Source organism: Sycon ciliatum, chromosome 7, assembly GCF_964019385.1.
Source record: "Sycon ciliatum chromosome 7, ocSycCili1.1, whole genome shotgun sequence".
NCBI lineage: Eukaryota > Metazoa > Porifera > Calcarea > Leucosolenida > Sycettidae > Sycon > Sycon ciliatum.
This window is the reverse complement of record NC_088649.1, coordinates 29,194,091-29,220,607: the sequence shown is the minus strand read 5'-3', so window position 1 is coordinate 29,220,607 and position 26,517 is coordinate 29,194,091. Positions and strand designations below refer to the sequence as shown.

At 46.9% G+C, this 26,517-nt stretch overlaps 2 protein-coding genes across 4 annotated transcripts in view; both read right to left on the bottom strand.

Moving 5' to 3' along the window:
• The window catches only part of LOC135821800 (adhesion G protein-coupled receptor E2-like), a 20,451-nt gene extending 17,820 nt beyond the window's left edge, over positions 1-2,631 (bottom strand). Inside the window, exon 1 of the mRNA XM_065334797.1 lies at positions 2,094-2,631. Within this exon, the coding sequence (XP_065190869.1) occupies positions 2,094-2,631 (538 nt within the window). The remainder of the gene's footprint in view (positions 1-2,093) is intronic.
• A 6,680-nt stretch (positions 2,632-9,311) lies between these two features.
• The window catches only part of LOC135820651 (slit homolog 1 protein-like), a 120,243-nt gene continuing 103,037 nt past the window's right edge, over positions 9,312-26,517 (bottom strand). For all 3 annotated transcript variants that reach the window (XM_065333677.1, XM_065333679.1, XM_065333678.1), the window contains 4 exons: positions 23,841-23,912; positions 18,719-18,834; positions 10,447-10,545; positions 9,312-9,428 (listed from right to left, as the gene is read on the bottom strand). In XM_065333677.1, the coding sequence (XP_065189749.1) occupies positions 9,328-9,428; positions 10,447-10,545; positions 18,719-18,834; positions 23,841-23,912 (388 nt within the window). In that variant the 3' untranslated portion in view covers positions 9,312-9,327. The remainder of the gene's footprint in view (positions 9,429-10,446; positions 10,546-18,718; positions 18,835-23,840; positions 23,913-26,517) is intronic.

Sequence of the window (26,517 nt, the reverse complement as noted above, 5' to 3'; positions counted from 1 at the left end):
GAGATCACGAGGAAAACGATGTGCTTGTATTATAGGTAAATCGAAATTTCAACAAGCACATGGTTGGGGCAATGTAGAACCGAAATGCTGGATATCTCTCGGATGCCATGAGTTGTGCTGTTTTTCAAGTAAGAGTGAAGATAATGTCCCATTTCACAAGCAATGTCCCATGGCACATTGTGCTGTGAAGTGGGGATTGTATGAGGAGATTCGAGCTTCGATATACCAGTCCCAAAGGGACTTTCCCTTGCTCAAAACAGCACTTCAAATCGCCTTCACGTAAAATTGATTTATGCAAATCGGCCCTCAACCGCCTCCTCGTTGCCTTTTTTCGGCGGTAAACTGGAGGGATAGCCACAGCCATTGTAAGCGGTGTGGTGGGTGGGACTATTATATCTCCGCTCTCCGCTCCTCATACAATCCCCACTTCACAGCACAATGTGCCATTGCTTGTGAAATGGGATATTGCATATCGGAGCTTCGAGCTTCGATATAATATTATAAGCGTATCTTCAAATCGCCCATGCATGCATGGAGCCACCCAGCTTGCACACAGAGACACATCATAGTTTCACATTATGCCGCACAGAAAGTGTCCAACATACAGAATGCTCTCAACCTGGCGTACCATGATTTGCCAGAGACATAATTATGAGCACTGCACACAGCAGGGAGGTAATAAAACCGGCAGAGAATAGTGTTGACAATACTGAGTGGCACAGAGGGCCGTACGCGGAAACTGTTAAACACATTGGCCGCTGATAAGCAGAGCATGATGCACATGTCATAATGTGCAGGTCAGCCACTCTGAGTAGCCCCAGATCCCTGCAATTTCGACAATGCCGAGAGCTGGACCACCACACCATCTGAGGTCTGCTGAATGGGAGCGACACTAATGTGACGAATCTCGCTCGCTCGAAACGCACCAACAAGTGCGAGAAGCATAGTGAGCTTGAGAGTCAACTGCTTCAACAACAATGAGGTGCAGTCAGACCATTATGCTAAATGATCTAGCACAATAGACGCATCCCACGTTGAGGCATATCAAGGTTGTGGAGGACGAGTATTGTAGATACCACGCATCAAACGTATGACCAATGGATAGGTACCAGCTGAATGGCCGTCAAAGGTACCCTATTGGTGGTGGCCGGAGGTGGGCTGAGCGAGAACTCGGCGACCGTATGAGTTCCCGCGCCTCGGAAAAAAACTGGCTGGATTGATAAACAGGTGGTGAGCGGCCATATGGCCGCTTGGAAACAGCCGGTTGCCGGGGATCCTCACCATCATGCCGGCGTTTGCTGCTACGCTGAGCGGGGAATTTCCGCCTTCTCCTCCTCTGCCTAGGCAGCCATCCTGGCAGCAAGGCCTGAGCCAAACAGCTTATCTCCCGGCTGATCGAAGTCCTCATTGGCCAAACAAGCCAGCCGGGGATTTATCTTGCTGAGGTACACACCGCAACGGCGTCCAATGAGGAGCGCATTGGCATCTCCTAATAAAGAGCAAGCTTCTTTGAGAGCATCGCTGAACTTGCCGGCCAAATCCGATTCAGTGACCTTCTCAGTAAATGTAAGCAATTCGGCCAAGGGACCGGCATTTTATTTGGGCCTGCAATGGATGCGCATCTGGCCGATTATGGAGAGAGGGCAGCTTCTGACCAAGGCCATACACCGTGTGGATTATGTTGCTGTCAACCAACAGGGTAGCCGCCGCCGGGGTGTCCGGCCTGGGGTGCTGTCGGACCAACGCGTGCCGTTGTCGGCGATCCAATTTAGCCCGCAGAGTGCTCTCTAGGAGTTCTTTAGTTTCCTCAGAAACTTTCGTCCGAAATTCACTCTCGGTAGGTGGAGTGTCATCATCTGCCATATCCTCAGGTGCCATGCTAGGACCCAACAGACCATCACGACAATCACTGGCCTCCAAGGAAAATAAATAGCCTGCAGCCAAAGCTGAGCCAGGTGATTACCTGATCCGTGGGACCTGCAGTTCGCTGAACTGAGCTTTGCAGGTTTGGTCCCAGTGAGCCCGCAGCCACAGCTGAACCGGTCGTTACAAACTGCACATGTGGAGCATCCTGGACTATACCGGCAGCCAACACTGAGCCCGGAAAGTCGGCATAGCCTGCAGTGAAAGCTGAGCCAGCAGAATGACCGTGCGCGAAGCACTGGACCTGGACACGAGATCCGTCGAGCTGGCAGCCAAAGCTGAACCAGACTGAACGACTGTGCGCGAAGCACTTGACAGAGGATCTTCCGCTGAGAGTGACAAGCGTGTGTGCTCCGTCGAGCCTGCAGCGAAAGCTGAGCCAGGCCGAATGACTATGCGTGAAGCGCTTGACACGGGACCTCCCGCAGATAGCGATAAACGCTGGGAGTCCGACAAACCTGCAGCCAAAGCTGAGCCAGGTAAAGCAAACGGCCCCAAAGAGGGCGTAGAACTACCAGCAGCCAAAGCTGAGCCTGGCATCGCACCGTCTGCATCCCCCACACTCCGCGGGCCAAGAGCACTCTGCCTGGGCGATAGCCTGCGGAGCTGTGGAGGACCAGGACGGCGTTCGATCGCGTCCAAGCGCTCCTGAATGGGACGCAAAGCATGTTCAAGGGCTTTGCCAACAATCTCAGCAATAGACTCCATGATGGCGTACCACAGGAATGTTCGTACAACCTGAAAACAATTCTAAACCTACTTCTTCTTGAGCAAAGAAAAAAGGCAACGAGGAGGAGGTTGAGGGCCGATTTGCATAAATCAATTTTACATAAAGGCGATTTGAAGTGCTGTCTTGAGCAAGGGAAAGTCCCTTTGGGACTGGCATTACACTGTTATATTGAAGCTCGAATCTCCGATATGCAAATAGACAAACTTCCAAATGATAGGTCAGGTCAGTAAACTGCCTATAGAGGAAAAGCTATTTCCACCCTGCCATGACCCAAACCTGGGACACTGCCTGTCATGAATGATACACTCACCATCTGACCCATGGAACCAGGCCACACCTAAAAGGGGAAGTGCTGGTGGCCCGTGGTTTTTGCTGCTGTTTGATTCCAAAACTTTCAACAGCTCTAAAGACATGGTTAGAACATCCAATAGCTAAATGGCTATTACTCATTTGGGAAGTAACAGTAAGCTTTGTGAAGAAGAGGCTGGTGCGAATTCGGCAATAACGGCGATAATACAACACTTTAAAGAAGCTAAAGAAAGGAATAAAATTCGCTTTCTTCGACCATAACAATTTCAAATATTTGGGAAAGGCGAAAACGGACATTTTTTTCAACGGTTTCTCACTTACCTGTGCAAGATATACCATCACCTGTGTACCCAGATATACATGTGCAATGATATGATCCAATTGAGTTGTTGCATGTGGCATTAGAACTGCAATTGTGTTTATCACCTAGGCATTCATTTTGATCTGAGAAAGATAAGTGACAACATATTAGGCGGGAGGGTATCACAGAGAGATAAAACGTTGAAAATAATAGCACATTAGAGCTTGCGGTAATGTAGGTTAACACATTGCACAAGCCACCACTTCACATGCGCTCCAGCGGCTTCCAAAGAGCCCGCAGATCCCACGCTATTCATTGATGCATGTCAAGTAACACGCACATGCACGCTGCGGTGGCATGTAACATGCGTACGCCGGAACTCACCTGAACTCGCCAGCCAACCAGCCATATGCGGCTGCAGCACACATCGGAGCTTGAACCCGTAACGCATACACCATACTTCGCGCTGGCCACATTGCAACTTCATATTTGCTTTGTTTGCGCCGTGAGAAGAACACCGGTTTGTTCCTTTCTCACCCACCCACCTCTTCCCATCTATGAATAATATTGATATCCTTGATTCAACACAGGTATCATAATTCATACAAGAGGAAAATAAATAGGAGTGCTGGGCCAGCTATCTCCTCTCATCTGGCAATTATCACGGCCTTCGGCCATCACACTCATACTCCCACACTCCTGCCTCCTAACGGGCATTGCACTTCGTGCGTGGGCCGTCCACACTCCGTCCATTTCATGGGCGCCCATCTCATGGGCTGCACTTTGTGCGTGGACATACATACACACTATCATACAGGCTGTCCACACTCCGCCCAGTTCATGGGTGCCCATTTCATGGGCTGCACCTCGTGCGTGGACTATCCTACATGATTATCACATGTCAGATTCGGTTGCCCAGCACTCCATGAATCCTCCATATGATGTGTGCTCTCCATTGGTCTGCAATAGCGAGTGCATGCGTGTTAATGTGTGTTTAATACATTTGCTGAAAGTCATAGTTGTGAAGGACGCTGGCGGATGTTCATGCATGTCGATGACGATACTGGCAAGACCATTGGACAATACGGTCAAATACGGTCACCTTCCCCTCCTTATGTTATTTCTATAACTTAGAACCTTCCAAGTTGGAAGGCTGTTGGAGTGCGCATCCAAGATGTGCTAGAGCTGTTAGCCAGTTAGTTGTAGAACGTCAGTACCGTCGATCAGTGTTGTGCAATGTTATCGCATGAGCTGATTGTTTTAGTAACTGGTGGTGTTAGTATAGCGTAACTTGTAGTTCCTTGGTCTTTCTCTTTTGTATAAATTAAACCTTGGCTCTCCATCTTAGTCCATAATAATAATTATGTTATTACGCAAGAGGTACACAAAAGGAAGTATATAGGGCTGTTTTTTTGTTGTAACTCAGAGTTTCATGGCAAAACCAATCATCAGACAACAGTCCCATATACTTCCTTTTGTGTACCTCTTGTGTACTACGCTCTGCCCATTCCGGGCATTTGAGCACTATTGCAGGTTAAGGCGCACACCCTCTCCTCTGTGTAATAATGTTATTATTCTGATTCATGCTTTTCTGTTTTGTGCCATGCTCGTCATCGTTATGTGTTGCAGTTAAAAGTGCTAGAAGCTCTTTGTCAGCGCATTCATAAGCCCAATTTGTGAGTCCAAAAGGATAGTTTCCTTACTCTAAAATTGTTCCAGTGATGTTTTTCGTTTATTGCGGCGAGTGTGTTGCCATTTCGTCCTGCCATGTGGTTTTTGTCATCTTTTATCTTCTTCTTTATTCTCACATTGCTGCGGCTGATACGCACATGCAACGCTTAGTTGTTCATTCACTCTTCATCATTTTGGCAGAAGTAGGTCTCCAGACCTTGTGAGAAGGCAGAAATGCCGATTCACTTGGTGGAGTAAAATAAAATAAACAAACAAACGTTTCTTCAGGAATCCCAAACTCCATTGCAGCGTATTTCTTGCACTTGAAAATACCGCCATTCCGGCAACTGGTTCTCAGTTGCACCAAATAGATAACTTTGCCAATATTTCGCCCAAATAGATAGCAGTTGTTGATGTTGCTGATGTTGTCGTTATTGTTTTTTGAATCTTTAATTTTTCATTTTCACAATGACCTGTGGCCACACTGAGAGCAGAAGGAACACAGATACGGAATCAAATAAAAATATGTAACTGCATTCTAAAACGCAACGATACCAATGAAGAGTGTATGGAGTGCAGCAGTGTGGTATAATGAGGTTATAGTTACGATAAGCAATGCGAGAAGTAACATACTGAAGAGATAGAGATACGCAGGCTTTGAAATCATATCTGTGCTTGATTTGCGATCCAGGGAAGCTTGGGAGTCTCTTCGCCTTCATGTGCGTTTTGTGGGTACCTCAACGATTCGGAAGAACCATAGGTTGCGAATAAGTTGGATTCGGAGTAGATGGATTGCAGGAATGTGTGATGGTGCACATCTATGGGGCAGGCTGTGTGCAAAAATGAATCGTCAGAGATTATGGCAGCTGCTGGGTGAAGGTCATTTGAGCCGGTGCAGCAGCACGGAGTGATTACTATGTTCAAAGAGGGGATGGATATAGAGACGCATAGCACACCCCAGGGCGCGCTCAAGCCGGTCCTTGAGTTTAAAGGGTTATCAGAGAGAATTGCACTATTGAAATACATGTATGAAGAAGGGATAGAAATAGGATTATTCGAACTAGTTTTCGTACAACACTCATCAGGAATCAACGTTGCTCTAAAGAACAAGGCGAATGTTAGATAGAACAATTCGGACTTGGTGCAACTGTGAGGTTTGTATCGTTCAGTACGCCGGATGGTGGTCAGGGAGCAGAGCGGTTGGTGTGATGGAAATGGATTTTCAGGACATTCCAGGTCTTCAGACACTGTGTTGCTGTTGCTACAGCTGAGTGGAGATGCTCTTCCGTGTCTAGAAATAGTTCATGAACAGCAATGGTTGCAACAATGCTAAGCAATGGACACGGTGCAAAACAAACTAAAAAGGAAATAAGAAATACACTGTATTCTTTACGGCAATATCAGTTTGGTGCTCAAATCACGCCAGGAATACAGTTCGCTGCCCCTTGCCACCAGAAGTCAGGATGCCTGCAATCTGACCCTTCCCAACATCCGCAGTACTTCGGGATCTCATGGACCAGTTTTTGCTGCTTCTAAGTTGTGCAATCTGTTTCCCTCATCCTTAAATTCATGCCCTACCACATGCCGATTCAAGCGTTTATTGAAAGTTTACTTTCATGGCTAATGCTAGGATGCTCCCTATCCCGAGAGTTCTCCATACTCACGGTTTTCTTTACTCCACCTATCCAGGTTATCTTAGATTTTATCCTTTTGGGGATGAATGTCCTTGGATTTGAAATGCATTACATAAACCAAACACAAAATAGATGTACTTCAGAATCGCACAGCCTAGCATTCCCCTCTAGTTGTCTCACTGTTGTCTTCACTCCCCATAATCCAGCATAACTAATCTTGTTCTTATTCTTTTCTCCCTTTCCATCAACATCATAACATTGGGCATGATTGCCCGTTTGACTTACGATGTAAAATAAAAGCAATACAATACAAAATACATACATAAAAATGTTTTAAAAAATGATGAAAAAAGAATTAAGAACTCAGATGGTGAACCATGGAAATCAAATTTTGTAACAGGGAAAGTGTAGGCCCAAATTATGCAAAACTGACAAGGAGTACTGAGACATTGCACGGCATTGCTAGTGCTAGTTTGTCCACGTCTGACTGTTCAAAATCAAGTTTAGTTGGTGGACTTGATCGCATAACTTGTGCCCACTAATTCCATGTTAGAAAAAATGATTATTCGAACTAGTTATCATACAACTCTCATCAGGAATCAAAGTTGTACTAAAGAACAAATCAGAACAAATGAAATAATACAGTGAGCAAGGCAAAGGAAGAATGACACAATGCCATCAGTAAATGTCAAGATGGGATTTCTCACGAAAGCGTGCACAAATAAACAGGGTTTGTTTATTTCACTGGAAAATACTGCCATTCCGGCAACAGGATTTCAGCTTCACCAAATAGATAACTGCTGCTAAAACAATACCGACAACATCAGCAACATCAACAACAAGTCATGGTTATGGGAGCGGAAAGAAAAGACAATTTTGGTGGAGGAGTTACTATGTATGTACCACATACAATTGCGCTCGGTGAAACCCAACCCAAAGTGAAAACCTGGCGCACTTTACCAGTTCTGAATGCGTCATAGTAATTTGAACATATGCACGTCGTGAGTCCAGTGGATAACGCTCTGAAATGTATAATGCTAGCAATAATATTATGCGGATATATTGGTTATGAAAGGGATATACTGATCTTGGTTTGAGCCAGAAAAGGGAGAATGCCTGTAAATTGTTAAACTTCAAGGAAGGAATGCACATATTCAATCTGCCTCTGAAGCTGCCGCAATATCTCCCACCGGGTCTACCACCTGGTATTACTATAAGATATTTTCGCTTCTCCAGTGGCTGCTCTCTATTGCAACTTGATGCAGGGCAGTGGCAGAATAGTGGAAGTATCAAATCTTTCCCCTTTATTATCCAGGTACTGAGAGGTGAAAACCATTATTGCTGGTGATCATATGGATGCTGGAAGGTTATCATGGCAAGTGGTATTTCTGCCTGCAGACAACCTGTCACTGTTTCCACTCTGTGAAAAACGCTATCCTATACAGCAAACATAAGGTCAGTTCGTGAGAGATGATCATGAATCGAGATCCCTCCAACTTGCGGAAAACACGTGGTCTGAAGTTATGTACCCACTCTACAGCCTTTGCTTGTGCTTGCTTCTTCTCCTCTTGGCGTTGTGTAGATAAATGCAGGACCAAAATACTCCTCTGTTTTTGTTAGCATTTGACTGCAGGCTTTGCATTACAACCGTCCACAACTACCAGTACCTGCTTCACTAGAAAAGTCGGACACGCGCTGCTGAGAGATGATATGGATTTAGTACTGAGTCCTTGAGTACAGGTAAGTCTAGTTTTTTTCTTCGAGCCTCCTGGCCTTGGCTGGACACAACAAAGGCAGTTCTTTGGAACGCAGTCCGCTTTCTGTTCATAGCCACTCCTTCATTCAGGTTCAACTGTATCAATGGATGAGTGCTGCAGTGTCTACTTCAATATCGCTACACCTTGTGGAGAAGCTATCACCAGGGCCTGAGGCCCAACGAAAAAACATCTTTTCGTCTGTCTCCTCCATGATCCATGGCTCTCCAATATTTCTAAACAAACATCTAGTCCATGTAAATCATCGTTTCGAATTATTTTTGTGGAACATCTTTGGTTGCAGTGCCACGCATCATTTCAAGTCCAAAATCAATTACCGTACATCTTGCACCGTCCAAAAAACGTTTTTTTTTTTTGCATCCTAGGGCCCCATGGGTGCTGCCTTTGGCTTATATCATGCGTCATATTTCTTTGACTCCGACTGTACGTACATGACTGTACATTAACCGGTACGTACCTGACTGCATTGCTACTTACAGCGAACAAAGTGCTAAAGGTGTTACTTGTCCACAAAGTCATGTACGGCTACAGGTGCATGGTAGAATGTGCTCGAACCCGTAGATCTACGCATTTCAGACACGACGAGGGTTGGATCTCATGAATGCATATAGCAGATTGTTGAGAAAAAGAACAGGGATTTCAAAATAATTATCTACTTTGCAATTTGTCATGCCGCTAAAACATCACACAATGCTCGTTTTGTTTGAATCTAATGCGCCATAATGCTCTGATGCTCGGATAGTCTCATTAAGCCGAATATAATGCCGGCATTATCCGCTGGAACCTATGTAGGTCCAGATGCATTCATGCCGCTTCAGGGCGTCAAAGGTCGTACAAGTTGAGGGTGCTAAATGTGCACTATTGGCTGGATTTCACGTAGCGCAACTGAAGTTGCCAGAACAAAACCATTCCGTTGAAGCTCTATTTGGCATATTATCATACCAATAACAATTGTAACATACCTTTGCAGGATGTGCCGTCACCTCAAAACCCAGAGTTACATGTGCAGTTGTAGGACCCAACCGTGTTGGTACACACAGCATTGGAGTCGCAATTATGAATCTGATATAGACATTCATCTCGCTCTAGACCACCAGCCAGGTGGAAACACAAGGAGTACATAAATGTAATGAGCCTCAGGCTGAGAAAAGGGTGCTATTGGTATTTTTGGTCAAATTGAGTTAGATAGCATTCCTAAAACTCAAAATCTCACTGTTTCATATGCGGAAATCGTGTTGAAAAATCTCGAAGTATTTAATAGTTACGGCCACAGATGTGAAGGCAACATTACAGAGCGAAGGTCTGTACCCTGCTTTCAAGTGCCCTTTTCTCAGTTGTGCGCGTGAGGCCAATATCACCCTTTTCTCAGCCTGAGGCTCGTATATGTAGGAGAGACAAATCTAATTCACGTAATGGATACAGTTAGCACTAATACACTGCCGGTAATGATTGACACTAATTCTAGGAAGTCATGAAATCTGCTAAGCTGGCGTTTGAGTGCTTCTCAGTTCCATTGTTGTATTTGTTGTTGTCCCGTCCAGTGCTCGGATCCAGCGGATAATGCTCCGAAAATGGTTTGTATAGTTCTAGTCATAATGCTCCAAAAGCTACTCTATAAATTATAATTTTTTGACATGCCTAATAAAATAATTTTTCATCCAGCGCTTGCGCCAAGAGTGAATAGCAACTGAATAGAGCAGTTGCCAGTTGACAAACCCCTTTTTTACAATGCAGTTGCGTGATGCCCACCACTTTCTGAGTGATTAATTATAATGCTGATTCAACGTAATCAAGTAGCGTGCTCAATTGTTCGAAGAGTGCTCAATACCCATATAGGGGCAGAGGCACAAACAAGAGAGAGAGAGAGAGAGAGAGAGAGAGACAGAAAGAAAGAGATAGTGATGGGGAAGCTGTGTTTTGGCATTTCCAAAATCGGCCCGATTTTTCGCCTAATCGGCTTTTTGATCGGCTAAGACTATGACTAAGACAAAATTCGGCCATATTATGAGCCCCAAAGTCAGAATTTGGCTCAAAGCAGTACTTGAACTCTTGAAGTCACCTCATACAGTATACTCTACGTACTAATCGAATACCACTACTCACCTAGGCAAGTGTAGTTGAACAGATAACCGGTACACGAAGAGCAATTGTCCATGGAGGAAATGATGCTACAGTTTTGCCGGCAAATGGCCTCAGTCAAATCTATGTGAAAGAAGACAAAACCATCAGTTGTTATCTCTTCCGGACCGTTTGGGTGAAGCTCAATTCTCTGTTCTTTCTCGTGCTAGTTATGTAATGCAGTTAAATGTTCTAGAAGCTGTCTGAATCTGTTTATAAAAACCTGATTCTTTAAACAGAAGAAGCCAGTTTTTGATCTGAAGTTGTTTTCATAGGTCTGCAGATCACTCGCCAACATATCACTTGGAATTACTAATAATATGTTTTACATGTTCATGATGTATATCAGGTTGCAAACACACTAGGTACAAGTACAAAATCCTGAACAAACGGCGCTACAGTAGAAATCGACTTGGCAACGAGAAAGAAAAGAAAAACGGGCTTTGCAGGTTTTCAGCAAACAGCGCATACCCTTTGAAAGCCACTTTTGTTGTTTTCGCGTTCCATCTCCTGTTCGCAGCTAGCTGGTCGTCGTTCCGTTTTTAACTTCTTGGCCTTTGTTCTCTTTAGTGATCAAACACAGTACTGAGAGCAGGTTCTTTTGTGAAACTCCTCCGAATTCATTCCGCTACTTTGACTTGATGAGGAATAATATGGGTGTCATCTGCTTATGAACCGAATCGACTCTCACCAAGTACGTGGCAAGATGGGGAGAGGTTTTGGCCGACTAAGACTTTACAGTCTTTCAAAAACTAGGAAAGAACAACATTGTTCGTTGATTGTGGGTATATTTGAATTCACAAAACGGAACAGACTGATATATCCGATTACAAGGAAGCGAATGAGGTCCAATAAACTCAGGCATGGGAAAAAGTGGAAAGAGACACAGATGAAAAGAAAATATGCGAAAAGAAAGCTCTCAGCAAAAGAAAGAAAAGAAAGAAAAATAAATAAAGGAGAAAAATAAAAAATAAAAGAAAAATCGTGGTCACGGCAAGAAGAAAGCTCTTAGCAAAAGAAAAAGAAAGGATAAAGGAGAACATGAGAAGATAAATGGTGGTCATGGCCAAAGCCCAAGTAGCGGCAGGACAGAATATACACGTAAATGTGCTTACATATAACAACAACAACAGGAACAAGCATGCATGAAGCATGGGCCATGCCGGACCAGAAGCGGGAGACACCGATAGGAAGCGCGAAAAGAAGACAGAGAAATCGAAGCCACACACACACACACACACACACACACACACACACACACACACACACACACACACACACACACACACACACACACACACACACACACACACAATCACACACACACCTGGTCCTGGTCCTGGTAAACACTGCCATTACAGTCACGTGTCCCCATGCGGGGCCGACAACTTGGAAACGACGAGCGACGGCAGAAAGTCGGCAGTCTGCCAAGAGATCAGGGGCCATGTTCCACCGGCACGATGAGAGAACCATCTTCGGCAGCTATGGATTTGGAATCCACAAGCAGAGCGGCAGCACCGACCACAGGCCCCACAGTGGGCCTTGCAGCATGAGAGGGCGAGCCGCACACGCGGCGGCGGAGGAGTCACCTGAGCAGCAATGGTAGACACCGCCGCCCGGCATGGAGCCTGAGACGATGTCGCGAGGAGAGTCCGGGAGTTGGGGCACTTGTGGACGGCCGAACCTCCGGCACTGCGGAACCAGTGCTTGCAGGAAGAACATTGTCGGCTACCTCCCTGTTCCGATACAGGTTTGCGGCGGTCATCGAGGCATTTATGCCGAGGCAAACCGCTCCTGGAGAAGAGACAACCACACTCGGCACAAGGTATCCGCAGGGGCCCACAAACGGGTTAGGGAGGGGCAGAACATTATAAGCGGCCCGCCATTCCCGCCTATCCTCGGCCAAGTTGTACCATTCGTCGATGCCCAACGCTGCCAGATCCTTCCGCGCAGCATCGCGCCACCTTTTCCTCGGGCCGCACATTGGACGGACAGGATGTAGGGTGCCAAACAGCAGCTGACGCGGGGCATGCTCTTCCTGCATTCGCGCAACATACCAAAGCCACTCCATGTGGCGCGATGTCAGCAGGCTGGGGATGTCATCAGGCTGACGCGGATTCCACCATCAACCCTGGTCCGTCGTTCGTCCCAGATATTCCGCTGGCTGATACCCATCACGGAACGTATGCAGCGCAGATAGAAAGAGCCCAGTGCATCAAGGTCGGGCTTCAACGGCACCCAGCACTCAGCACAGTACAGAAGCAGATACAACACGCATGCCCCGTACACAAGCCGCTTCATAGCAAGTGGGAGGTTGCTGTCATTGAAAACCGGCCGGCGTAGGGCTCCAAATACACGTGATGCACCGGCAATGCGTGAGCTGATATCTGGGGTGGATTGACCATTCGTGTGAACGAGAGAGCCAAGATAACGAAAACTATCTACACACCCGACCACCTCACCCGCAACGTCCAGGGGCAGCCGGTCTGCTTTCGTGAGTCCATATCCAGCAGCCATCACCTTTGTCTTGTTCAGGTTGACTGTCAAGCCGAAAGAAGACGCTACGTGTATGAATAGATCAAGGGCCCGCTCTGCACCATCATAGGTGGTAGCCAACAGAGCAGAGTCATCTGTAAATTGACACTCGCGATGGACCTTGCTCTTGTCTGTTGACTTCCGACTAAATAGAAGACTGCCCCCAGGGTTTGTTGCCACAGGAATACCAACGCCAGGAATGCCGGCAACAGCACGATGCCACTGCTGGAAAACGTCCCACGTGAACAGATTGAAGAGTACCGGTGCCATGCAGCAACCCTGCCGGAGGCCGTTTTGCAGCCCAATTGGTGGCCCATCAACTCCCGGGATCTTCAACGTTCCTGTCATATTGGTGTGGAAAGAGCGTATGATGTTGATGAGGCACTCAGGGACACCTATCTTCTTGAGGATAATCCATAGGCATTGGCGGCTGACAGAGTCATACGCCTTACGGAGATCTACGAAGACTAGAAAACCCTTGAATCTTGTCTCGGCCAATGACTGCAAGCGGCGCTGAATCATGGCAGCAACGACCTTGCCAACCACCTCCAATAAAGCAATGATAAACACACACACACACACACCTACCCACACAGCCACTTACATCCACACGCACACACACGCACACACACGCACACACACTCACACGCCCGCACACGCGCGCGCGCACACACACACACACTCGCATCCACGCACATTCATGCACATCCATACACTCGCACACATACCCACACGTGCACACACAAACACACCTGTCCTGTCCTGTCCTGAACATTGCCATTTCCGGTTACATGTGATGTCCCCTCGTGTGAGGGGCCGACAGACATGAAGAGTTGGGTTGATGCGCTGCGTCACATCAACGACCTAGCGAGATTTCCTAGCCATTTCATCTATCCATTTGTTGCAGTTCTGTAGCTGGAATCCTCGGGTTGACTTGCAACAACGATCACATTTGCTGCAGTGGGCTCTGCAGCAAGGTAGGGCGAGCTGCTGGCGGGTGTCACACAATGGTCCAGAAGCGGTGGTTTGGTCGTGCACTGGAGTAGCAGATTGGGGCATATCCAGGCATTTGTGGACAGCCAGTCCGCCAGGGCTGCGACACCAGCGAAGACATGCGCTGCATTGCCTGCTGCCAGACCGGTCTGCTACGGGTTTGCGACGCTCTTCAGTGCACTTATGGAGTGGCAGGCCGCTCTTCGAGAAGGATCTATTACAGATACTGCACTGAATCCGTTCACGAGAGGCCGGCTGTGGTGTGGAAGCAGTTCTGAATGCTGTGCGCCACTCTCCCCGCTGCTGCGCGGTGTCGAACCAATCACACACACACACACACACACACACACACACACACACACACACACACACACACACACACACACACACACACACACACACACACACACACACACACACACACACACACACACACACACACACACACACACACACACACACACACACACACACACACACACACACACACACACACACACACACACACACACACACACACACACACACAAACACACACACGCACACGCACATGTACACTGACAGCCACACATACAATAATTGCTTTTCAATGTACTCAGTTCATAGTAGAAACCGGGCTGCTGCCCCACGGAACAGACAAGGAATGGAGATGGAATGAATACTGTTATCTTTGTAGGCAAGTTGTTCCAGCATAGCGCCCGCTAACATGACCGATCCCCTTTCACGCAGTTCGCTTCTTCTCGTACTCTCTTCAAATCTCGGACATCCCTGCTGTTGCACAACTCTGTATGCTCGTGTAGCGACCACCCCTGCCCGTACACTTAAGTAGTCATTAACCCCTAGGCTCTGCCCACCCAATTCTTCCTCACTCTTTCTCCTCTCTCACACTGTCATCTCTTATTGGCCACTGGCTATCGTGAGAATAACGATTTGAAACAACAATGATATCAGTGTCACGGAATCACACCCATTCCGTTCCCCAGGATGCAGGACACAAAGGACAAGACTAGTTCGTTTTTACATTATAATATTGTCCTGAAGGGACAAACAAGAAGACTGACAAAAGGACTCTCGACTACCAAATCGCCCATGCTCATATCACACAGGCATGCGACTAGACGAGATAGTTTGCGGAATGCCAATCACACAGGAAAACAACCCATCATTTCACAACACCTGCCCCCTTGATGACATTCCACAAAATAATAAACCGACACCAGGTTCCACATGCGCAACAGCAAAAGAAACCACAGCAACAGAGAAAAACGAAAACCAGCTTACATTGTAGCACAACAAGCTAACAACAAGCCAACAGAATCCAGAGCCGACAATCTAAAGAAAAACGGGCCACGACACAGGGCCAACCATATGTTGCAGATTTCTGTTCGACTATGATTTACGCATGTTGTTGTATTCGGTTCTTGTCTCGTAGAGTCCAGTGTCTGATGTCATAATATGGTCTAAGTGTACGTGTGAGCATGATGTGACTGTGATGTATGACGTTTGTGGTATGTGGTGCATGCAAGAGTACGTGCTGTCAGAGTGTACGGATCTGCTTCCGTCTATGCGAGAGTGCCTGTCAAGTGAATGCTGTACATGCGCAGTGCTAGTTTGGTCTGGGAATGAGAGTCATGTGTGATTCGTCCGTGGTCTGGTTGTTTTGGTCTTGATCATGTGTTCTGTATGTATTAGTCCCTAACTGGTCAGAGTCACGATTTGTTGTCGTTTTATTACTGCTTTGTTTTTTCTTCGTGTATTCTTCCGGGTGTGGACGAGGAATGGAAGCGGTCCAAGAGCAGATGGACCCCGGCAGGGATCCCGAGGAAAGGCGATAGGTCGCCATCCACCTGGACCCTCTGCGGACGCCCTAACATGTACCGTCGGAACCACTCCAGTGTGTTGCCATGCACAGAATAGTGGGAAAGTTTAGCTAGAAGACTTGCATACCACACACATGATAGAAGGCCTTGCTGAGGTAGAAAAAGCAGGCTGTGGCATGTTTCCCATTGTCTCCCGCAGTGGGGACAGCATAGAAAAAACAAGCAAGCTGCTGTTTATTGCTGTCTTTCTCACGCGACACCAGACTGCTGGTTGGGTAGGTGGGGTGTTGTATGCTGGTAGAGGAGCCGATGTACAATTGTTCCCTGGAGTTTCAATGTAGTGCTCAAGAGAGAGATGGGTCCAGATTTTGTCGGTTGGGTCGGTTCACCAGGCTTGGGCACTGGAGTATTGTTGGCATTTTTCCACTCCTGTGGGATTTCTCCGGTTTTTAATGATACGTTAGAGAGGGACGGTAACGATGGTGCAAGTTCTTTAGCCGCTTTTTTGAGTAAGAGGTTTGATAAAGAGTCGAACACGGGGCGCGGGGTTAGTGCCAATTCCGCGAAGGAGTTTTTCCACCTCAGCTGGAGAAGTAGAGATTTCTTGAAGGGGTCTGAGGATGTAAGGGTGGTGTTGATGGCTGGAGTTTGCTCATCCTCATTGGTCATTGCTCTGTGACATGAAGAATTCGTTGAGGGTAGCGGGTTTTTGCGCTGGTGTCGTCGCAGGAGGTGCTTGGCTCATTGGTTCGGGTATGCATTGTTTTGTAGCCGTAGTAAGGTGCTTCCTGAGGTGGTGTAGGGAAGTAGATGAGGCTGTTGTCTTGTTTACGAAATCGGATTTGCACGACGCAGGAGAGTGGTAACATGGTTTCTTTGGACAGTACACTTTTTTTCAGTGAAGGTATATCCTGTGTTTTCTGTGCTTATCCTTGATCTCTTTCAAGAGGCCCTTTGATATCCATGAGCTCGCTGGCACGTTCTTTTTTTCCCAAGGGGGTGGGAGGGGGGGGGGGGGGTACTTGGCATTGGTCTTGGGCGATGTTCAGGACTTTGTCGCGCTAGGATCGCCAGAAGGTGTCAACTGGCCATGGGTCAGGTTGGTTTGGATGGTATCCGAGATCGTGCGTGAAAGGGCTGCTGGAAGAAGTTGGATAGTGCTGTTTGTCCACGACTAGAATGTGGTGCTTCCGGATCGTGGAGGGGAGTTGTTAATTATGTGGACAGTTGAATATTGATGTGGCCACTGATAGTAGTATGGTCGGATGGGCGAAACGGTGGAAGGCATTGGATATGAACATCATTGCTGTAGCATGAGGAAAACACAAGATCTAGGCATGAGAGAGGTGTTTGTCAGTAGATGTAAGTGGGGAACCCAGGAACATGTTGTGTGAGACCATAATTTATGTACGTACAAGTAGAAGGGTTTGTATGTCGTCCCCAAGGCGATCTGTTCTGTATGTGGTGAGCCACGCACTGTTCTTGGCTTTGAAGTAGTAGGAGATGGTCACCTGCGGCTCTAGCGGTTTAAATGCTGCTTTCCAGATCTGCACTGAAGAGGGTGCCATCGCTCTGGGGTGGTCGGTTAATGGTGGCAAGAACGAGGGGAAGTTCATCGGTGGAATTTCCCATCCATACGCTGTCTGCTTCTTTAATTGGGATTTCCAGTACACTTGTGGTTAGAACATTCCGCTGTGTACAAGGCAAGACCACCACCAAAGCGCTGCCTGTCAGCTCTGGTAAGGTAGTAGCATGGGATTGCATAGAGACTGCCAGGGTCTGACGTGTCAACTCAGGTTTCCGGCCCTGCACTGACTGATAGTTCATTCGAAGATTCAGAGTTAGACGAACAGATAAAGGTAAGTATCTCGTCCAATTTGTTGAATAGGCAACGCACATTGGTACTGAGAAAGTTCAAATTCACTGACAATGGTATTGGTTTTCGAAATTGTATGTTTTTTGGTTATTGTGGTTGAAAATTATCTGGATTCAGTATTTCGGGTGTTTCCTCTGAGGGGAGGGCCATGTCTCATCGGCCTTGGTTTTCACCTCCAAGGTCACATGACCATGGCTGTTTTGGCGACGACAAGGAGCGCAGGGTATCCGATGTGCATCGTCAGAGGCAACAATGCAGGTCTCGTCGTCATCGCCCGCCCCAGTTCCCCGTATTCGGAGGGGTGGTGGACATTGGGGACTAGGAGCGACCCGCTACCTCAGTTTGGTCGGCAGAGGATGGATTGCTGTTATTGTGGTTGGCATGCCCAATGCCAGAAACACACACTATCACATCTATATTTAAATATGTATGGACCCTGGCTAACACCAATCGCTAAGTTATGTCTTTTGCAAAGCTTCAGGATGAATAATTAGGGTGCGTTCTTATATTCTCTAGCTTCTAGGAGAAGAAGAAACGAGAAGTCGAAGAAACTGTGGTTATTCAAGAACGGGTCTCGAAGAATTCGAAGATATTCTGCACATGTCAAGCAAAATGAAGTGCCAAAGGGGCCGCATCTTGAGTGATGAATGTAGTGATGCACGTGAGGGTATGCGGAAAGGAAAATGCGTACACTCATGATGAACACGTGGCTTTTAGTCGTAGTTCACATGCGCTGATCCCAAACCGCGGGAAACTCCAAGTTTCAACCACCTCTGAAGCTTGGAGAGCTTTGGAGAGCCTCCTAAAAGTCGGAGAGGATATAAGAGCAGCTCTCGAACTTTTCAGAGAGTCTCTAACTTTTCAGAGAGGATTTAAGAACGCACCCTAACTTGTTCGTACTTTCAATCAAGAACACGCGGTTCTCAGTAGATTCTGTTTGCTGAAAAGAGACCAATAAGTGTGCACAAAGGGAATCTGTAAAGGTCAACGGTAAGTCCTGAAATGTGTGATTTGGGATAAAGGGGTTACTTACTGGAAGCAATATAATTCTTTACATCAGCTCCACTTAAGATGTTGCCTTGTGAAAAGTCATTAGGGAACTTGAGAGCACACAAGCGAAGGTTGAGTGAAACTGCGTTGTCAAGATATCTGTACGTATGGGACACAAAATATCTAATTATTTGCAAACTCCAATGCAGCAACTTACACATGAAATTTTGGAAACTTCACTTCTGTAATTGTATATGTATTTTGTATTTGTATAGAGCGACGAGCTATCTTAATGTCTGAGGTGCCTCCTTTGCACCATGGCTGGTAGCTCGGCCTATTTAGCTCGTAGCTGTACTGATGAGGCCTTTATGGCCGAAACAGCTTGCTCTCTACAGCATTGGGTATCACGCTCCTCGGCTTTCGCCTTGTTGAGTACTCTCAGTAGGCTGCTCTAGCGCCGCTGCATCGCGCAACGCCCACTATTTTTTGTAGTTTGAGCACTCTGGCGCTAGAGCGACGAGCTATCTTAATGTCTGTGGTGCCTCCTTTGCACCATGGCTGGTAGCTCGGCCTATTTAGCTCGTAGCTGTACTGATGAGGCCTTTATGGCCGAAACAGCTTGCTCTCTACAGCATTGGGTATCACGCTCCTCGGCTTTGGCCTTCTTGAGCACTCTCAGTAGGCTGCTCTAGCGCCGCTGCATCGCGCAATGCCCACTACTTTTTGTAGTTTGAGCACTCTGGCGCTAGAGCGACGAGCTATCTTAATGTCTGTGGTGCCTCCTTTGCACCATGGCTGGTAGCTCGGCCTATTTAGCTCGTAGCTGTACTGATGAGGCCTTTATGGCCGAAACAGCTTGCTCTCTACAGCATTGGGTATACGGTATTTGTATATATGGATTCTCAGCTCCAAACTCCAAAAACGGTCTCTTCACTGCAATTAAAATAAAAGGAACATAATTGCGCACATTAAGAAATGTGTTGCCTAACGGTCCAGAGCGCTCGCTTCCATGGGAGTTGGTGAAAAGTGAGGTGGCCGTAGAAAAGTGTCGGTGTTCTGTTTGCTTTTTGACATATTGCCGTAGGGAAAATGTCATCCCAAGATTTTGCAAAACTGCTCAAAAGGCTCTACACTGTTTGGTGACCATCTGGCGGGACAGGAAGAGACAACATTTCAGAGGAAAGTGCTGAACCGGATCATGGAGGAGAAATTCCGAACAATCAGCTACCTGAAGAGTCGGTGTGCATCGCCGCAATGGAAGGTTCAACGGACAATGATATCAAGCCGATCCTTTTGGGTCAAAGGGCACAGCAGTAGAATGGCAGCGTGTGTTACGAAAGATGAATTACGGCGACTGAGGAGGAAGGTGGAGGCAGTAAGATCGCAGAAAAGAACAAAGAGCAGCGAAGAATAGTGACCGGAAAAGTCAAGCGACGAGCAGACTTTTCATACAGTGAGCAGCCCTGGGAGAGGTGCCAGAGGAAGTGCGCAGTGTCATGGAGCTGGGCCGTAAGTTCATCCCCCGGCGTGGAGTAACCGAGAACATCATTCAAAATGTACAGGTTGGTGTGGAGCTCCTTGAATTCGGACTTAGATGGAAGAAGGAAGCAGAGAAGAACCGTAGCCGAACTGATCAACACCCAGGACCAGCAGTTGACCCGCAGTGTCCAGTGAGACATTTAGACAAAGAACAGAAGCTGAAGAAGATCGCAATACCCGATTAACAACCACCGCTGATGCCTGCAGATGATGATAACGAGTTACGCAGACTGAAGAGCAATATCGTCTAATTATACAAGAGAGACTCAAGAAAAGTGAGTGAAGAAGGAAGGGCCCTCTCCCGTAACGAGAAGAATGACATTGTTGACCTTCGTCACAACAAGAATGTGGTTGTCAAGCCGTGGGATAGGATCAAAGGCCTTGTGATGTCACGTGGTAACTGCGTCCAGAAAGTCATTGAAATGTTGGAATGTCCTAAGAACTATGATAAGTGTGATGTAGCCGTCTCCGTTCTTGACAGACAGACGGGCACTACCGTTCATGACATCACTGTTGACAAACTACCGCCTGCACTCAACAAGTCTATACTTGCACACATCTCACGAAAAAGTCAATTCTATGGTTCCTTTGCGACCCGACGTATCCACATGCGGCTCGTCCCCCGGCCCATTTACCAAACACGGAGGAATGTCTCCAGGATTTGAGAACCCTTGGCAGTCTTCCGTCCGACTGTATTGTTGCTTCGCTGGATGCCGTGTCTCTGTACTGCAACATCCCTGTCCCCGAACGTATCGACGCTGCGATGAAGCTACTGGAAGAGCATCGAGATAAAGTAGACATGATTGTATCACTTGTCATTGTCTGATGTTCGTGAGTTGCTGTAGTTCGTTCTGGAGTCCAATTACTTCGAGTTCAACAGCAGTATGTTCAGGCAGTGTAAACGTTTGGCTATGGGGAATCACATTGCCCCTCCTATAGAGATCATTTTATGTCAAAGTTGGAGGAAGGGGCACCGACATTGTTCCCATGTACCGTCGAAACATTGATGATTGTATCTTGGTTTGGTTGCATGGTCGTCGGAAGTTAGTGGAGTTTGTGTCCTTCACGAGCAACCGACATCCTGACATCAAATTCACCATCGAATACACCCATTACGCAAATTCACACACCATCAGCTACCCTGACTTGTCAATCAGTATCCAGATAGGTGTTCTCCAGACGGAGCTGTTTGTCAAGCCAAGTCACAGTGGTGTTCATTTGTCCTATATGTCGTCCTTGCCAATGGATGTCAAGAAGTCTGTAGCCCGGGAACAATTTCGGAGAGGCTACAACAAGGCATCGACAGAACATGGCCGAAGTAGGGGAGAAGAGAAGATCGCTAAGCTACTGCAAGAGAATGCCTACCCACAACCAGACATACAAGCAGCGAAACGCAGAGCATTAGTACCAAGACAAGCCACAAACCGCACAAAGAACTCATATACCGGTACTTCCTTCCTCACACTCCCATCCATCAGATCGCCTTGCCCATGACGTTCGTCGTACAGCTCGGTCGTACAGCAAGAATGTCCGTGTTGTCTTTCAGTCTGGTCAGACCCTGAAACACATGTTGGTGTCTTCCTCGTTTGCCAGTCCAGAGTGCCCCCAAGAAGTGTACATAAGGAAGGAGAAGAGAAGGGGGGGGGGGGGGGAGGGGGGCGGGGGATGCTGTGCATGTGATGTTGGTAAGAGTGCTGGTCAGTGTATGTCGCAGAATGTGGTCTATTCAATGTTTTGTTCCGTTTGTGGAGAGGAGTATTTGGGAGAGACGGAGCGATGTTTCAGGGAGCGAGTCCAGGAACATTACAGAGAAGCAAGAGTCTGTGCACCGCAGAAGCCCTAGGGAGAGTACTACGCATTGCATCAGCCACCACAACATCCATCCACAGCACAATTCATTCCCTTCACATCACCATCCATACACACAACGGAAGTGTCACACGTGAACCGCCGGGTAAGGGAGGCAATCCACATCTCCAGACGCCATCCAAAGGTGAACCGTCTGGGGACAGAACAGCGACCGATTGCTCCCTGACCATCTCATCTGTGACCGTCTGCAGGGTGGGATAAGGGCCACTCAATACGAAGTGCGACATCCCCTTGTCGAACAAATCGAACAGACGGTGCCATACCTCCTTGTAGTCACCGCAGGACGGGGACACGGCAGTGGAACAAAATATCTGACGGTACTCTTCTGCGTCAAGACCAAACCGAGCCAGGACAGCAGCTTTGATGTCGGCGAACGCCTGGGACGTAGTGGGCAAATTATTGTAGGCACTGAGGGCTTTGCCCTTCAAATATGGAATGACGGCCAAGCCTTGGCGAGAGCGATCAACCTGGTGGCCGTTTAGGCGACGTTCAGTGGCAATAAATCATTGTTTTGCATCGTCCTCGTCGTCCAAACTCCGCAATTTGGGAAAATTTGCATTGCTGGTTGACACGGGGGCAGTTGGTGCAGACACCCGTGCTAGTTGTCGCAACAATGCCTGCGAGAGCTGGGCCTGCTGCTGTTGTTGTTGACTCTGCTGAAGCTGTTGCTGCGAGAGTAGAGCAATGAGCTTCGCGAGCTTCTCATCAGACGAAGGCGTAGCTCCGGCGCTTGCGGAGGTCGTATCCATCCCGGCGGGGGCAAGCTCAGGACTGGAACAAGCGAGGATTTTCCCTTCTTGCGGCTCTTTCCCGGCATGAAAAGGCTGCGTTGAAGCACCAATGGGGAAGTACAAACCGAAAAAAAAACCCGCCGCTGCCACCATGTTGTGTTGTCAAGAAGAACCCTTTATTTCTCATCAACATCCGTGTATAAAGAAGCACATAAAAGGTGTATGCGTGCGTGCATAGTGAAGGCACGTGCGTACGGGATACGTGCAAAGTGCAGACTACTGTACTACTACAACATGAACAACGCAGCACGGTTCGAAAAAGAATTGACACCATCAGAAGTACGAAATCTGTTCACTGCAATGGATGGGGTGGTTTGGCTCCTCGTACAACGGGCAGCACGAGGCTTAGGGAAGAGGGAAGAGAGCGAAGATAGAGAGTGAGAGACGAATTTGCGATGTAGGGGTGGTTGCACACCTGTGAATTTGTCATGGCTGCACTGGGGTTCTTGAGTAGGAATTTGTTGGCGAATCATTAACATAAAAGCTCACTCCTACAATGCTGTAGCATTGTCTTGTCTGCAGCGATTATTTGCAGGTTTTCTTCTAGGCGGAGGGTGTATCTCTTGCTGATGTGCCTATCGATTTCCAACTTAGTTGTATAAGAGATGTATAAACTTACTTCGAAGTAGATGTATGAAACATGTGTGGGTATGAGCCGAAAGAAGCTATTCGTCCTCCTACAGGAATTTGCAACACACTGCAAAGTCTTGATCTGCTTATGATAAAACTGCATCATAAAATAAGCAAATCACACTCATACTCCTCATCATCGGCAGTAGTATCCATTGTTACTTATCTTGCATACTCCATAGTCACAATAGTAGGGCCACTTCCGATGGCTATCCTAAACAGCATCCCCAGCCTACCCACTATCCCAGGTCTGCAGAGATCCTTAGAGGAAGAGCAAACGGCTGAATCAGGAAATATTGGGAATGTGTGTATTCTTGTTCGTGAGACAAGACTTACAGTATATTTAATTGAGGTGTGTCATGAGGCACTCCACTGGGAAGATAGCGGAGATTATTATTGCTCAAATCCCTGAACAAGGAAAGAGTATGAAAGAATGTTGGAAATTGTGTCTAAATGTCTTTTGACAGGGAAATTTAAGGGTTTCACCTTATACCATTTTTAAGAGAGCATATCTGAGAAAACCAGAATCGCTGGGCTGGGTCATCTCTCCGATTTCACTCAAATTTTGCAAGTAGGTTTCCTTTGGGGCTACAACAACCATGCAAAAGGGCTCGTTGCATAACTTACGAACACCTTGGCTAAAATGGGCACAAAATACGACAGAATATTGGGTCCAAAAACGAGCGCTGGTACAGCGTACGCAATGGAGCTAAGAACAAACCACCACCCAGCCAACATTAACTCACCTGAGCAGTCTTCACATCACCACCACATAGAGCCATTGCTACATCCAGGAAAGCAATGGTCATCATCTCCAAATATCACTAAATTGCATCGCTAAAATAGCCAAATTTCAAGGGCCATAGCGGGAGTCATTTACGGCGTCTATTTTTCTGAACCATGCACTGCATGATGGTGGACTAACTCCACTACCACCCAGGACATGTCTCGTAAAAAAGTGTTCCACGTTTTCTGGAAATAAACAAATTTAAATATTTTCACTACATTGCAACATTGCCAGGCGGTATGCCAATCAATGCCGAGCAAACAGGTGGCAGGTCGTTTCATTTCGGTTGAGGTAGGTGTGCGTGGTTTCATCCTGGACTCTCTCCGGAGGGCTCTGAAAGCGCTTGGGTTTTCTAATCGAAGAATACAAGTTATTTGTAATTTGTGCAGTGAGACGTCTCTGCGAAACAGCTACATCATCTGGCTGCGACGTCAACAAAAACACTGGTCGGAAGATCCACTTTTCCGAGGTACTGTATGTGGGACTCTGTTTATTGAGGTCCGTTGAAATTTATTCTCTTTTATCTAAAATCTTATTGCTTCATTTCTATCATTTCCCCCTATGCGTTCCTATCAGTTGCTGTGACCACCTTGAGTGGAGAGCGCTTGCTCAATCGTTGAATCCTGGTTCTTTATCCACCTTTTCCCAGTCCGCAAAGCTGGGCGGGGTTGTGAGCAGGCTTTCATTCCATCTTTTCTTATTATTTCTTACCATTTCTGCTTTTAGAAAATCGACGAGGAGACAATAGTCGTAAAATAGCAATAAATGAGATAAATTTTGCACTAGTAACAACAGGAAAAAAGGAAGAAAGTTAAGTTCCATAACGTTTTCTTGTGACTTTCATCATTGGAACGTCGTCACATAATAATGTTATAACTAAAACACACACTTATATATGCTACGCACACAAGTCATTAGTTCATATTCATTAGTTCATGCATTGAGATAAGTCTCTCTCTCTCTCTCTCTTCAATAAGCTCGCTCTCTTCTGATCTCTTTCTCATTCTTCAATATAGTCGTTCCGTTCGTCCTGGTCTTTTGTCTTGTCGTCTATAATAAATGTATTTCCATCAACCTACCTGTTCCCATTGTCAGTTGTGCTAGTAAGTAAGAAATGCCTCTTGTTCGGACCCAACATTGGCGCCCACCTTTACTCGACGTGGAGTTCTGCCTCCGCAGCTCACGACCCTCAGATGTAATTTACGTGTAGTGTTGCTCCCGTCACTGCTGGCTTGTCCTTGTTTATTCGTCACCCCTGTCCATGTTCGTTCGTGGAGCTGTATCGTCGTGCTGTGTCATCGCACGGTGTCGTCGCGCAATGTCGTCCATGTCCACCATTGCTCGGAACCGACGACCCTCGTCCTCTACCGCCCGGCATTCGTCTCATCGCCAGTCTCGTCTCGTCGCCAGCCTCGTCTCATCTCCAACCTTGTCTCTTCTATGTCAACCTTGTCTCGTCCAAGTCTCGCAGGTCATCTACTTTCTTCATTTCTCTCTTTCTTTTTCATCCGCCCTTCTTCGTCAAATTTATTTTCGGTTTATTTATTTCGTGAATTGTTTTGTAGTGTGTTCATAAAAAATAATATTAGTAAATTAGAGGTCCGATCATGGTGAGCCACACTCTAATTTTTGATGTTTAGCAAAAGTGCAACTACGCTATTTTTAGCCATACAAGCAGTATCAGTAGGTTCCTCGTCACATCTAGTTTCTTATCTTTAGACTGAGAGAAGTAATTTGAAACTCGGATGTTGAGCCATAAATAAGTGTAGAAGAGAAAAGGACATATGGATACGAGTTAAGAGTAACTCTCCATCACTGTAACTAGATACTATATACAGTCAGAAAGTGCAATAACTAGGCACAAAACTGACAGACTACTGAGACATTCGATGTCCTGACACCAAGCTTCAACACATCTCCGTAGCGCTAACCGACAAGGTTATGGAAGGACCAAAGAGGGGAAGGCAAGCGCAACGAAAACGAGAAAAAGCTACAGTCCCAACGGAACAAAGAATGTCGATTGTTACTGGACGATGACGAGACCAGTACGATATTTGACAAAGAGGGGAAGTTGGGTTGTGTGCTGCTTTGCTGCTTCGAATTGTAGTTAGACCGCTTTGTCAAATATCGTACTGGTCTCGTCATCGCCTTTGTTCTGTTGGGACTGTAGCTTTAGCTCGTTTTCGTTGCGCTTGCCTTCCCCTCTTTGGTCTTTCCATAACCTTG